The following is a 12,470-nucleotide window of genomic DNA, read 5'->3' on the forward strand; positions in this document are numbered from 1 at the left end:
GAGCAGTTTAAATATTGCTTTCTACCTGCAGTTGTCACTCATATTGCTGAGCAGGAAGTAATGACTGTCTCTGAAGCTGCTAAATTGGTAGATGAATATATTTTGGCACATACAGGGCAGTTTGGTAGGAGCACTGTTTCAGTCGGTGCTCCTGCTAAAGCTTTTGGTCAGCCTATGTTTTCTTCATCTGTCTGCAAAGGTCAGTCATGGTGTGATGCTGAATAGGTTTGGTCAAGCAAAGCAAGTTGTCAGACCTGCTAAACGTGCTGCACTTGAGCGTTCCTGCAGGAACAATACCAATGGACACTCTGTACACCATGCTGTGATGTGACTGTCAGCTAAAAGCTATTTGGGAGTCTCCGTGTTAGTGCAAAAATACTGTTCTGTTAAACTCCTCATAGATTCAACTAAAATGGGGAAACTCTGCATGAGATTTGAGTTTTGAAATAGTCATGGATTGTTCAACAACCCTGTCAAATATCTTAGACTAGAATGTGGCACTCAAACACAGAGGCAGTACTTCATTTTACAAGAGTGAACACTTGGATACCTTAATTGTAAGCTACTAGCATGTGAAGCTACGTGGACAAACACTAAATGTGCTGTCAGGTAAAATCACAGCTTGATGCTGTCAGCTCAGTCATCAGTTACTAGCTAGCATCAGTGACAGGAACATTAGCTGCTGGTGAGGCTCTTTGCCTTTAAAGCTTGCACAGTGAAGCCCAGGGTTATTTATAATGATGGCAGCTTTCAAAACCCTGTAGTTGGCTTCCAAATGGCTGCTGCTTGGTGGCACGGACCAGCTGACCATCAGGGGTGAGATGGGCATGGTCGACTGCGATTGGGCTTGGAGCCTGGGGTGGGGGGTAGCCAACAGGTAAAGCAGCATTGCCCCAAGGACCCAGATAGAGGGCCTGGTTCTGGAGAGCTGTGCTCCTTAAGTGTCTCCATCATGGGCTGGTTGTAGCACTCCGAGTGTTACCAACAGCTCCAGTTCTGTTTGATTATGGGAGCTACTTATGAGGGACATGTGGGGAATGTTCCCTAATAGTCTATGAAGTGGACAGTCCTTTTTGAGGTGCTGTTGATCTGAGCACCAGTTGGCATCTTTCTCTTTAGTTTAGCTCTCCTGTTCTGAAACCAAGTCTTCACCTATAAAACGGGGGAAAAAAAACATGAGCCAAATGTGAAAATGAATTAAATTTAATATACTTGTATTGTGGTAACCTTCAAAGAATAAAAATACTCACCTGTTTGTAGGTCAGTCCTGTTATCTCTGCCAGCTCTTCCATTTCAGGTGGTTTGAGATGAGTCTGCAGACTGAAGCAATGGAGAAGGATATTGCCTCTCTATTGCCTTCTATTGTGTTTCTCTGTAGTCTTTGGAGCAGTGCTGGGAGCATGCAGAGCACCGGTGTTGTCCTCGTTCCTTGGGACAGCAAGAACCTGTTCCTCCTCTGTGGCAGAGCTGGAAATTACTTCAGCAGTGTCCGAGTTGCTGTTCATCTCATTATGGAGAGCATTCTCAGCCCATGTAATGTCTGCCAGGTGGTGACTCCCTTCAAGGTTGCTGCCTGAACTCCATCAATGAGCATAAAGAGTGAGGCAAAGTAAGTACAAATCTCTATGGTCCACATGGGTCAGCATGGTTCCTAATGTGCTGGCATAAGTGGCTTTAGGACAGGAAATGATACACAAGTGTAACTCACTTGATCATAGAGATCTCAACATGGCGCCCTCCGTGGCAGACGTGTTTGCGACGCGCTCCCTACACCAATTGTATTTGTTGTTTATTCTAGTGCTAGTTTGTGTGGCTAATATTCAGTGCTTGTACTCAAGGATCACGTACAGCAGAGAAACACTATTGGACATTGGAAAAGTTTCCCATGGGCTTAGCTTAGACCTTTTGGACCATAGCCTTCTTCTGTGTTTGGATCATGCCAGCTCCAGCCAGCAGGCCGTAACACCACGATCACGCTCAGGCAGGCAGAGCAGCCGACAACGAGCGCATCCAAGACGGAAGCGTGGCAAGAGAGGAGGGCTACATGCTAAACTAAAGGCTAGAGCCACACGACCACCATTGCCCAGCCTTTTGGTAGCTAATGTCCGCTCTCTCGAAAACAAGATGGACGAGCTGAGAGCTAGGACAATAGCTCAGCGGGAGATCAGGGAGTGCTGTGCTCTGATCTTCACGGAAACCTGGATCACTGCAACTACGCCGGACTCGGCCATTCAACTACAGACCCACTCAGTGCACCGCGGAGACCGCACATCTGCCTCGGGTAAAAACAAAGGTGGCGGTGTATGTGTTTATGTCAACAAGCGATGGTGTGTGGACGTTCAGGTGGTGGAGAAACACTGTTGTACTGACATCGAAGTGTTGATGGTGAAGTGCAGACCCTTTTATTTACCGAGGGAGTTCAGTGCTGTGTTAATGCTGGCTGTTTATATCCCGCCGCGAGCCGATCGGACCACAGCGCTAGGAGTACTGCACGACATCATCAGCAAACATGAGACCGCCCACCTAGATCCTGTGTTTATTGTTGTGGGGATTTTAACAATTGCAGCCTCAGGACTGTTCTCCCTAAGTTCCATCAACATGTGAGCTTTCCCACAAGGAATAACAACATTCTGGATCACGTGTACAGCAATGTGAAGGATGCATACAAGGCTGTGCCCCGCCCACATTTTGGACAGTCCGACCATATTTCTGTGTTCCTCTATCCAAAGTACAGGCAGCTCCTCAAACAAGCCCCCCCAGCAATTAAAACCATTAAAGTTTGGAGTGAAGAGACTGATCTGCTGCTTCAGAACTGCTTTAATGCCACAAACTGGGATGTGTTTAAGAATGCTGCTCTGAGAGAGGACAGTTCTGTGGATTTAGAGGAATATGCATCAGTGGTTATATCAGCACATGCATTGATAATATTGTCCCCACCAAATGCTGCAAGATATATCCCAACCAGAAACCATGGATGAACTGTGAGGTACGCTCCATGCTGCATGCACGCTCAACTGCATTTGCCTCTGGTGACACGGAGGGCTACAGAAAGACCAGATATGACCTACGTAGATCCATCAGGGAAGCCAAGAGGCAGTACAGACTGAAGCTGGAGGGATATTACAAACACTCTGATTCCCAACGCATGTGGCAGGGCTTGCAACACATCACTGACTTTCAGCAGAGGAACAGCAGGATCACAGCCTGCAACAACGCCCTACCAGATGAGTTGAACCAGTTCTATGCTCGCTTTGACACCCTCAACTCCATCCAACGTAGAGAGATTCTACTACCGGAGGCAACACAGAGCTCTTCACCCACTGTAACATCGACTGAGGTCTGCAAGGCCCTGAGGAGGACCAACCCCCGAAAAGCACCTGGCCCCGACAACATCCCTGGCCGTGCTCTGAGGGTCTGCTCTTCAGAGCTGGCCGAGGTTTTTACAGATATTTTTAATTTGTCCCTCTCCCAATCATCTGTGCCCACATGCTTCAAGTCCACCACTATAGTGCCCCTCCCCAAGAAAACCAACACAACCTCTTTGAATGACTATCGTCCCATTGCACTCACTTCACTTGTAATGAAGTGCTTTGAGAGGATGGTCATGTCCCATATTAAAGGATCCATTCCGGACACATTAGATCCCCTGCAATTTGCATACCGTCAGAACCGTTCAACTGATGATGCTGTTAATGCAGCCATCCATACAGCCCTCTCACACCTTGAAAATAAGGACACTTATGTTCGAATGCTGTTTATAGACTACAGTTCAGCTTTCAACACTGTCATCCCAAGCAGGCTGGTTGAAAAGCTGTTCACCCTCGGAATACCACCCTCCCTCTGCCGCTGGGTCTTGGACTTCCTTACAGACAGACCTCAGGCAGTCAGAGTTGGTACCAGGACATCAGAAACAAAGACAGTAAGCACTGGGACCCCACAAGGCTGTGTGCTCAGTCCTCTCCTGTACACCCTCTTCACCTACGACTGCATCCCCTCCCAAAGCAACACCTCCATCGTCAAGTTTGCTGACGACACCACCGTCATTGGGCTGATTACTGGGGGAGAGGAAGCAGCTTACAGGGAAGAGGTGGCCCAGCTGGTGTCCTGGTGCCAGGAAAATAATCTCTCCTTAAATACAGAGAAGACTAAGGAGATGATTATTGACCCGAGGAAGAGAAGAGACCAGCATGCTCCATTATTCATCAACGGGACTCAGGTGGAGAGAGTGAAGACTTTCAAATTCCTTGGCACCCACATCAGTGAAGACCTCACCTGGACCTACAACACAGCACAGACTGTCAAGAAAGCTCAGCAGAGACTCTTCTTCTTAAGGAAACTGAGTAAATTCGGATTATCCCCCAAGCTCCTCAGCAACTTTTACAGATGCACTGTGGAGAGCATCCTGACAAACTCCATCACGGTGTGGTATGGAAACTGCACCAGTCAGGACAGGAAGGCTCTCCAGCGTGTCATCAAAACAGCACAATTCATCTGTGGAGCTGCCTTCCCATCACTACAGGACACTTATAATACCCGGGTAATAAAGAGGGCACACAACATCATCAAGGACCGTACCCACCCACAGCACACACTGTTCACACTCCTGCCGTCTGGCAGACGTTACAGGAGTGTAAAAGCAAGAACAACCAGACTAAAAAACAGTTTCTATCCACAGGCCATCAGGCTGCTGAACCACTGATTATCAAACTGTGATTACCTGCCTTTCTTTCATCTGTATATATCTGTATATATTGCACTTGCTTTATTATTTATTTATTTTTATTTTCTACTTTTACTTTCCTAATATACTAGTTCTTAAATTTTATTTTAACTTAGTTGCTTATTTCAATTGTTTGTAAAGCAGTCGCAAGTAAGAATTTCATTGCTCAGCATAACCACAGTGTTTTGCGGTGTAAATGACAATAAACTTCTTGAATCTTGAATCTTGATGGGTTTGATACAGAACAGTTTCACACTCCTACAAACTGCTGCATTCTTCGAATTTGCCATCTGATGGCACCACTTTAAAAACAGAAGGTTAAACTGCTGGGATATTTGGAAAGCTTATAAAGTAACAGGCTTGACTCTGCTTTTGATTGTTAGACTTGGAGAGTCACGACTTTAAATATATTTGCTTTCATGTTAAAGACTCAAACACATGGAGGCAGGATTTCGTTCTACCAAAGTCATTTATTGGAAGAAAATCATTGCAGATGCATGCACAGAATCATTAACTTTGAAACTCACAACATAGAAACAGGCTCTGTTTTAATGAAGCATCAACAGGACACTGAAATGTCAGGTGGATCAGATTTACAGAAAAACCTCAGTGTAAAACACAGAAATAGCTTCAACACTTACATTTTTTTTGTTTGGGAGGGTAAAAGCAGTGAGGCCAAGTAAGCACAAGTCTGTACCATCCACATGGGTCAGCATGGTTACTGATGTGTTGACATAAGTGGTTTTAGAACAAATGATGATCTAAAGGGTAAATTGAGCTTTATACAGAACAGTGAAAGGGTGTGTTTGCCAGTTGTCACAGAGAAGAAGAAGAAGAAACAGCCTTTATTGTCCCACAGAGGGGAAATTTGGGTGTAACAGCAGCCGCAGTTATTATAAATATAAATAAAGATATAATTTACACTATTAAGAAAAGAATATATATAAAATCAACAAACAATATTAACCTTAATACTACTAATAATAATAACACTATATACAATGTACATGAGGTTAGCCAACATTGTTACTGGCTTATTGGACAGCAATGCTGAGTACATACTGTACCTGGTGAGAAGCAGACCTCCATGGGAGAGCTGAAAGTCATCTGTCTTCCAGTGTTTCATCTTTGCAGCAGATTTGATTCATGCAGATTCAAGTAAAAGTGGCTTAAGTATCTGTTTAAATAGCACAGAACCTACCAAGATGGCTCAGCTGTCCTAAGATTACAGATGCAGCCACTTAAATTTCCTCTTCCTGGAAGTCCCCCTCCTTCTCCTGGAGTGAAAGCACAAGAGATTGTGCTTTCATCAGAAAGTTTAACTTGTGAAGGAAATTAGTTTTCATGAAGTTCATGGTATGTGTCCCCTTACCTTATGTATGTTTATTTCCCTGGGACATTCTTCTTAGACTGGAAGATAAACATAACTGATTAAAAATGCAGAAGCTTATGTTTAGTGTCATCAGGAACTTTGTGTTCTCACTGGGCAACGGACCACACTGATGGAGACCACACTATGATAGAAATGGAGACTTCGAGGTCACCCTGCTGTTAATTCTGTGTTCCACATTTTTTGTATAATGATGTAACCAAGATTGATAAGCTGTGACTATATGAAACTGTAAGCTGAAAATGTGCCAGTACTTCATGTCATACCCACTGGCATGGCATGCAGTCCTGACCCAGATTAATCTGTAAAACTGAAGTGGCTTAATTAAATGTAGTAATTGGACTCATTCCGTTTGTCGTTCCTGTTCGATGACCGAACATGTAGAAGTCTGGGAGGAATAAGCTGGTAGCAGGTTTCTTCACTTGTCCTTCACAACTGTTAATGTTGCATGCTTACATATTTTCAGTCTGAAACAAAGCTGTTACCAATGGTGGAGCAAGTTTTGAAAATCTAAAATGGATGGATACATTTTTAGACATTGTGACCACACTTTCCACTGCAAGTGACCAAAATGTTCCCTGTAAACATTCTTTTCATCAATTTCAGTGAATCTAGTAACTTAAGTAAATGGGTTTACACAGTTGTACTGAGCTGAGCAATCCAAGCTGTGTTTAGTATCAAGTGTGACTTTTTTTTTCTTATATATATAATTTGCGTAACTGATCATTTCAGTATTAATAATTTAAACATTTATGTTTAAGGTTATAACCTAAGGTAACAATTTCTAATGTTTGTAATTGGAAGCTAAAATGGGTTCCTGCCACTTTAAGCATATATAATTGCATTATGGGAACCTGTGATTTGAGAGGAGCATGGGCTGAAGGAGGTGGAGTCTCGGTTTCCTGACCGTGCACGAGTCTGTAGTGGAAAAATTTTGGACCCTTCATATAACAAGTAAAATAAAGCTTTAAACACAATTCAAGTGGAAGACATTTTTCTTTTTTGGACATCAGGAGCACACGTCAGCCACAGACTCCCTTTTTTTCCCCCCTGTACTTGGTTTATTGGAAATGCTCCTTCATTCTTCTTCAGTCTCCTGTTAGAAGTTCCATGAACGCAGTACAGCTGCACTTTTATCACTTATAAGACTTTTAGAAGCTACCTACTAAAGGTAACTTATAACATGTCATTGACATTAATATGAACACCCATGTCCTGCTTCTACTGCCTGGTGTCAAACCTGATTTGCATGACACTATTGTCCCAGCTGTCCTTCCACCATCAGACAGCTGTGCCCTCTCATAAATGTGTACTGCAAGTGAAGATAAACTGATACACATGCATCCTGTTTTTGGGAATACAGTCACACAGGAGCTTGGCGTGCCCCACTATAGTGACTATTTTATCTACATATAGGTCATTGCAGAATGTAGGACACTTTGACTTCCAAACTCTTGGTGGGGGGGGGCCTCCTTTTAAGTATTGTTAGGTATTTGTAAATAATATGAACTGAATTATGAAAAGCTTGTTTGGCTCAATGCAGGTATCAAATGTATTTTATGGTTTGTCAGTTGCTGAATTTGGTGCAACCCTGTTACCAACATTAAAACAGCTGGAAAAATTACATTTTTAATTATAATTTATCATTAGGTGCAGAGAATCAATCTAAACGAATAACCGTTTGCGTTATGATATGACTTGATTTAAATTTAACTTTTGTAATATCTTTCACAATTTTTCAACATTGGCATGTTTCGCTTTCCTAATTTTGATATTTATTTGCAACTATTTGTTCTAAGATATCATGCATATAATTAAACTATTCAAAGGACAACATGTCAAACCCTGATGTCAATTGCTGTTATTAATAACTATTATATATTAATAAATAACAGTTATTATACATTTTATAATAATCTTACACATTCAGCTCTTGCTTAGTATATCACTCTCAAAACAAAATCAAAAATACTTTTTTGGCTTATTTTGAGTCAGTTTTTGCAGAGAATCGATCAAACAAGAAACCAAGGAAGTGATAGTTAATTTACTCGGCCAGATTAAAGGCTATAAAATTTATATTAGCTATAGCTTCACTAACTGAAGCACACTGGAGGACGGTGAAGCAGACCTGGACAGCCTGCAGAATTATATGGACGAGTGTTTCGAGCGAGTTGTCAGGGTGAACCAGACAAGACACATCTGCACACACACTCTTCCTCCTCACAGTTCCCTCACATGTACTCAGCCTTCAAAGAGGTGTAGCCATATTGATTAACAAAAAGATAAACTTCACCATCAGAAACACCACGATAGATCCAGAAGGTTGATTTATAATACTTGTCTATTCAGAATATAAATTTATGTATTGCCAGCATATATGGACCAAATGTTGATGACACCACACTTTGTCAGGTCTGTAGCTGCGGCAAGCGACTCTGCAGGACTCATAAGGCGAGGAGCTGAATTTTACTTAAAGCTTTATTAGCAAAACTTAGCATAAACATGACATGACCTCGGAGGCTCTCTAACATGATAATCTACAATATTTGATAGGATTGTTAAAGTCCATGAATTTGTGAGAAGTCACGACTTCATAGAAATCGATCTGTGGCACGTCTGCACCCACCAACACAGCTCCAGCCTCTTGTCACAGGCTTCGTCCTGCACACTGTTGCAGGGGTTTTAGTCACGATTTCAGTAAAAAAAAGGACTTTTGTCACTTTGAAGAACACATCACAAGTCCCATCTCATTCCATTTTAATGATGAGCACAGGAAAATTTACAAAAGTGGGCAACTCGCACCAAAATCTACATGGATAAACAGCACTACATGCTAGAGAGGGAAATGTTTGGATATGAGAAGCTGTAAATAAAATATCAGTCCCCTACCTGCAAAACTGAAGTTTCTACATGCCTCCAAATCTGCTGTCAGAGACTGAACATCCAAATTATCCAAGAAAATCCTCTAAGAACAGTCCTACCTTCATCCCTTCAACTATTTTTGAGAAAAATAAAGATGGCAGGGACCTGAAATTTTGCATACTTCATATTAAGAAATCTGAGATGATGAGTTGGGAAGTTTCTGTCTAAAGCGGCCGTCCTCAAACTTGTGAAAATCTTCTGCAGCCCAACCAAAGCTTTAGTCACAACTCATCACCATAAAAGCAGAACAGTCAGGATTTCCTTTGTTTTCATTCATTTATTTTGCTCTTCTGATTGTGTTTGCTTTTGTAACGAGTTTGTAATGAGTTCAGGATCAGAATTGGTCATTTTAAACCTCGCAGCTTTGTTGCATTAGTTTGTGTTCTTTTTCAAACATAACTGATTCATTTTTATTTTAAAGCTCGAGCCAAACCTTTAAGATTGTTTGTTTGATTTTGGATCTAATCCCAAATCCCAACAAGATATGACTTTTCAATTGATTCCCATCCGTTTCATTAAAAAAAAAAAAGAAATGTAAGAGTTCAGACTGTCAGATTACAAATGTAAAAAGTCCATATTGTAAATGTCCTCTTGCAGCCACACTTTGAGTATCACTGGTCTAAATTAACTGTTCACCTCCACCCAAAAATACAACCAGGTCAGTGTCTGTGAGATTATACTTTGTCTTCTCTTGAGACATCAGTGATTAATACGATCAATTCTGGACATCCAGAGATTAATATTTAGAAAAGTGTAATAGTAAGTGAAGCTCATTTATATGACTGCTTTATTTTCCCTTCAAACCTGAAAAAGAATTAAATGAAATTACGAATGAGGGCCAATGAAACTGCTTTGACTCAATAATAAAACGACTGGTTTAACCCCACAGCTGCAGAAGGCCTTATAAGATCGCTCTTGAAATGATCTGTTATTGCATTTGATTTGCATGCATGTGTTAGATTGTTTTATGTGTTGTATTTGTTGTAACTTTTGCTGCCCTTTTGGCCAAGTCTCTGTTGAAAAAGAGATTTTTATCTCACTCAGACTGGTTAAATAAAGGATAAATAAAATAAATAAAAATAAAATAATAAGCCAAATGAGGATCGCTGTTCTTCAGTCAGGCTCCTCACACACAGCATCATCCTGCTCAGTTTGAAGCAGTTTCAGCAGAGATCTTAAAGCCAGTTTTCCCGTTTTCATTCGTAGAGCATCAAATCTGCTGCAAAGCTGACAGCGTGGTAGTCATGCCAAACAAGCCATGGACAGACTTCTCTACCAGACCTCAGGCAGTGTGCACATCAGAGGCACCCAGGTAGGCTGAGTGCACCTGGATAGTCCATGCCAGACTACCAAAACCCAGAGGAAACCAGGCTATGCATGTTGGAAGTGATTCATTGAGGCACACTGACTCACCAGGTATGAAATGCATTTTTATTTATTTTGCCTCTCACCCTGTGACAGCTGGGATAGCCCCCCCCCCCCCCCTCCCTGAACAGGATAAGGGGAACAGAATGGATGGATAGATTTATTTTTTCAGAGTTGGGTAAACTGTGACCAGCTGCAACAACACCTTTGACTCAGTGTGCTGTAAAGACATGTTTCAGTACTTACATCTCGTGCCCTGATGTTAAAAACTTCAATTTCTCTTTCCAAACTGGAAAAGAGGGAGTCCACTTCAGGACCATCTTAGTTTGAAGGTTTCCAAACATCCCACCACCGTTTTTCCTTACTCTGGCACAATGGTGACACCTGGTGGTACATTTTGGAGCAACACTCCTCAGAGCCAGGCCCTCTATCTGGCTTCTTTGGGCGATGCTGCTGTCCCTGCTGGCTTCCTCTCCTGGACTCCAAGCCCATCGCAGTCGACTCTGCCCATCTCGCCCCAGACGGCCGGCTGGTCCGTGCCACCAAACAGAGGCATTTTCATTCCATCCGCAGTGTTTTCAGCCCTCCTATCAGTGATTCACAGCAAGCCAAAGTGGAGAGCCCCACCAACACAGCTAATGCTCCTTTACTCACAGCTATGATGCCAGCGAGCATCTGATGATTGAGCTGACAGCATATCAGGCTCTCTGACTTTTATCTGACAGACAAGTTAATGTTCCTCTGTTGCTGTTGTTTGATTAGCCAGAGGCTGCTTTTGAAAAGATTGGTGCACACGTGCTTTATTTACACTTGTTAAAAATTTTGTGCTTAAAACGTGTGTTTTAAATGGAGGTGAGTGGGGTGTGTGGGGTTTTTATATTTTGTTGTAAAGTTTACATATTCTGAGCTCCATATTTGACAGGGCTGTTGAGAAAGTCATGGATTTTTCAGAAGTCACGATTGTCACTAATCCTGTGCAGAGTCTGCACCTGCCAAACAACAGAAGCATGAAGCCCAGTGATGGGCAAAGCGAGGCTTTGTGCCGGAGTTACATCGAGATTGTGAAACAGTCACTGTTTTGCTTCCAAGCAGCCAGTTCTTGTAATTTTTTAATGCGTTCTTCAGCCATCGTTCTCCAGGATTTCTGAAGGTTTTGCAAAGTCGTTCTTTGGACATTTCCCTCATCTTCAGTCACATCTTTGTGCCTGATTATCAGAGTAACACTAACACTGATTTATGAATTATTCAGGCATAAGAGGCACCTCAGTGAAGGGTTTTGTCCACACATGACAGACAGGCACTTTGTTACTCGCAGCCTGTTACAAACATCTTTTTTTCTTGTTTCTTTTCTATGAAAAATGCCAAAGATAAAACAGTTTGACAGACATAAAATAGCATTTTTGCACCAACAAGGTGATTCCCAAACATCTGTTTGCTGAAACCACTGTTTCTCACTGTGGTGTTCTTGAGTGTCAGGTTTAAACCATCTACAGCAAATGAACATTATCTGAAAATCATGGCTTTAAGAAATCCCTCAAAGACCTGACACAGCACTGAGACACAGGCCCTTCAGCTGATCCATCTGCTGTTCACTGAAGCCTCATCACAAATGTCTCAGTGGAGCGATGTTGAGAAGTTATTCTTTAGGAAGGGAAACAGGGAGAAGAGGCTGGGGTATGCCACATTAAACAAGAACTGGACCAAAAATTGGTGGCAACAGGTCTGATGGGGTGATGAACCCAAGTTTTAATTTTTCATTCAACTCATCTGAATGTGGAGGTCATGAGAGGGTACAAGTGTCTGCAGCCATCTGTAAAAACACGGTGGCGACTCGGTCATGGCTTGAAGTTTCAGCCAGTGGTGTACACTCAGATTTTGGTCCTCCATCTGGAAAGCATCTGACTGACAAAAACGTAATTTTCTGCATGTTGGCTCATTGTGACAGAGACAGAAAAAAAGGGCGGCCAACATCCAAAGGAGAGCTTTGAATTCCTTCAAGAAGCCTGGAGAACTGTTCCTGAAGTCCACCTAAAGAAATGAGAAGAACGCTGCCTCAGAGCTCAGGCTCTGCTG

General features: G+C 42.4%; 1 protein-coding gene across 1 annotated transcript; it reads left to right on the top strand.

The window, feature by feature from the left end:
* The first annotated feature begins 1,229 nt into the window (after positions 1 to 1,229).
* On the top strand, positions 1,230 to 11,076 carry LOC115799195 (uncharacterized). Its single transcript, XM_030756217.1, has 3 exons — positions 1,230 to 1,609; positions 1,944 to 2,532; positions 10,885 to 11,076. The coding sequence occupies exons 1-3, from the start codon at positions 1,587 to 1,589 to the stop codon at positions 11,074 to 11,076; spliced, it is 804 nt and encodes a 267-aa protein (XP_030612077.1). The 5' UTR covers positions 1,230 to 1,586.
* The last annotated feature ends 1,394 nt before the right edge of the window (positions 11,077 to 12,470 follow it).

Source organism: Archocentrus centrarchus, chromosome 20 (genome assembly GCF_007364275.1).
Source record: "Archocentrus centrarchus isolate MPI-CPG fArcCen1 chromosome 20, fArcCen1, whole genome shotgun sequence".
NCBI lineage: Eukaryota > Metazoa > Chordata > Actinopteri > Cichliformes > Cichlidae > Archocentrus > Archocentrus centrarchus.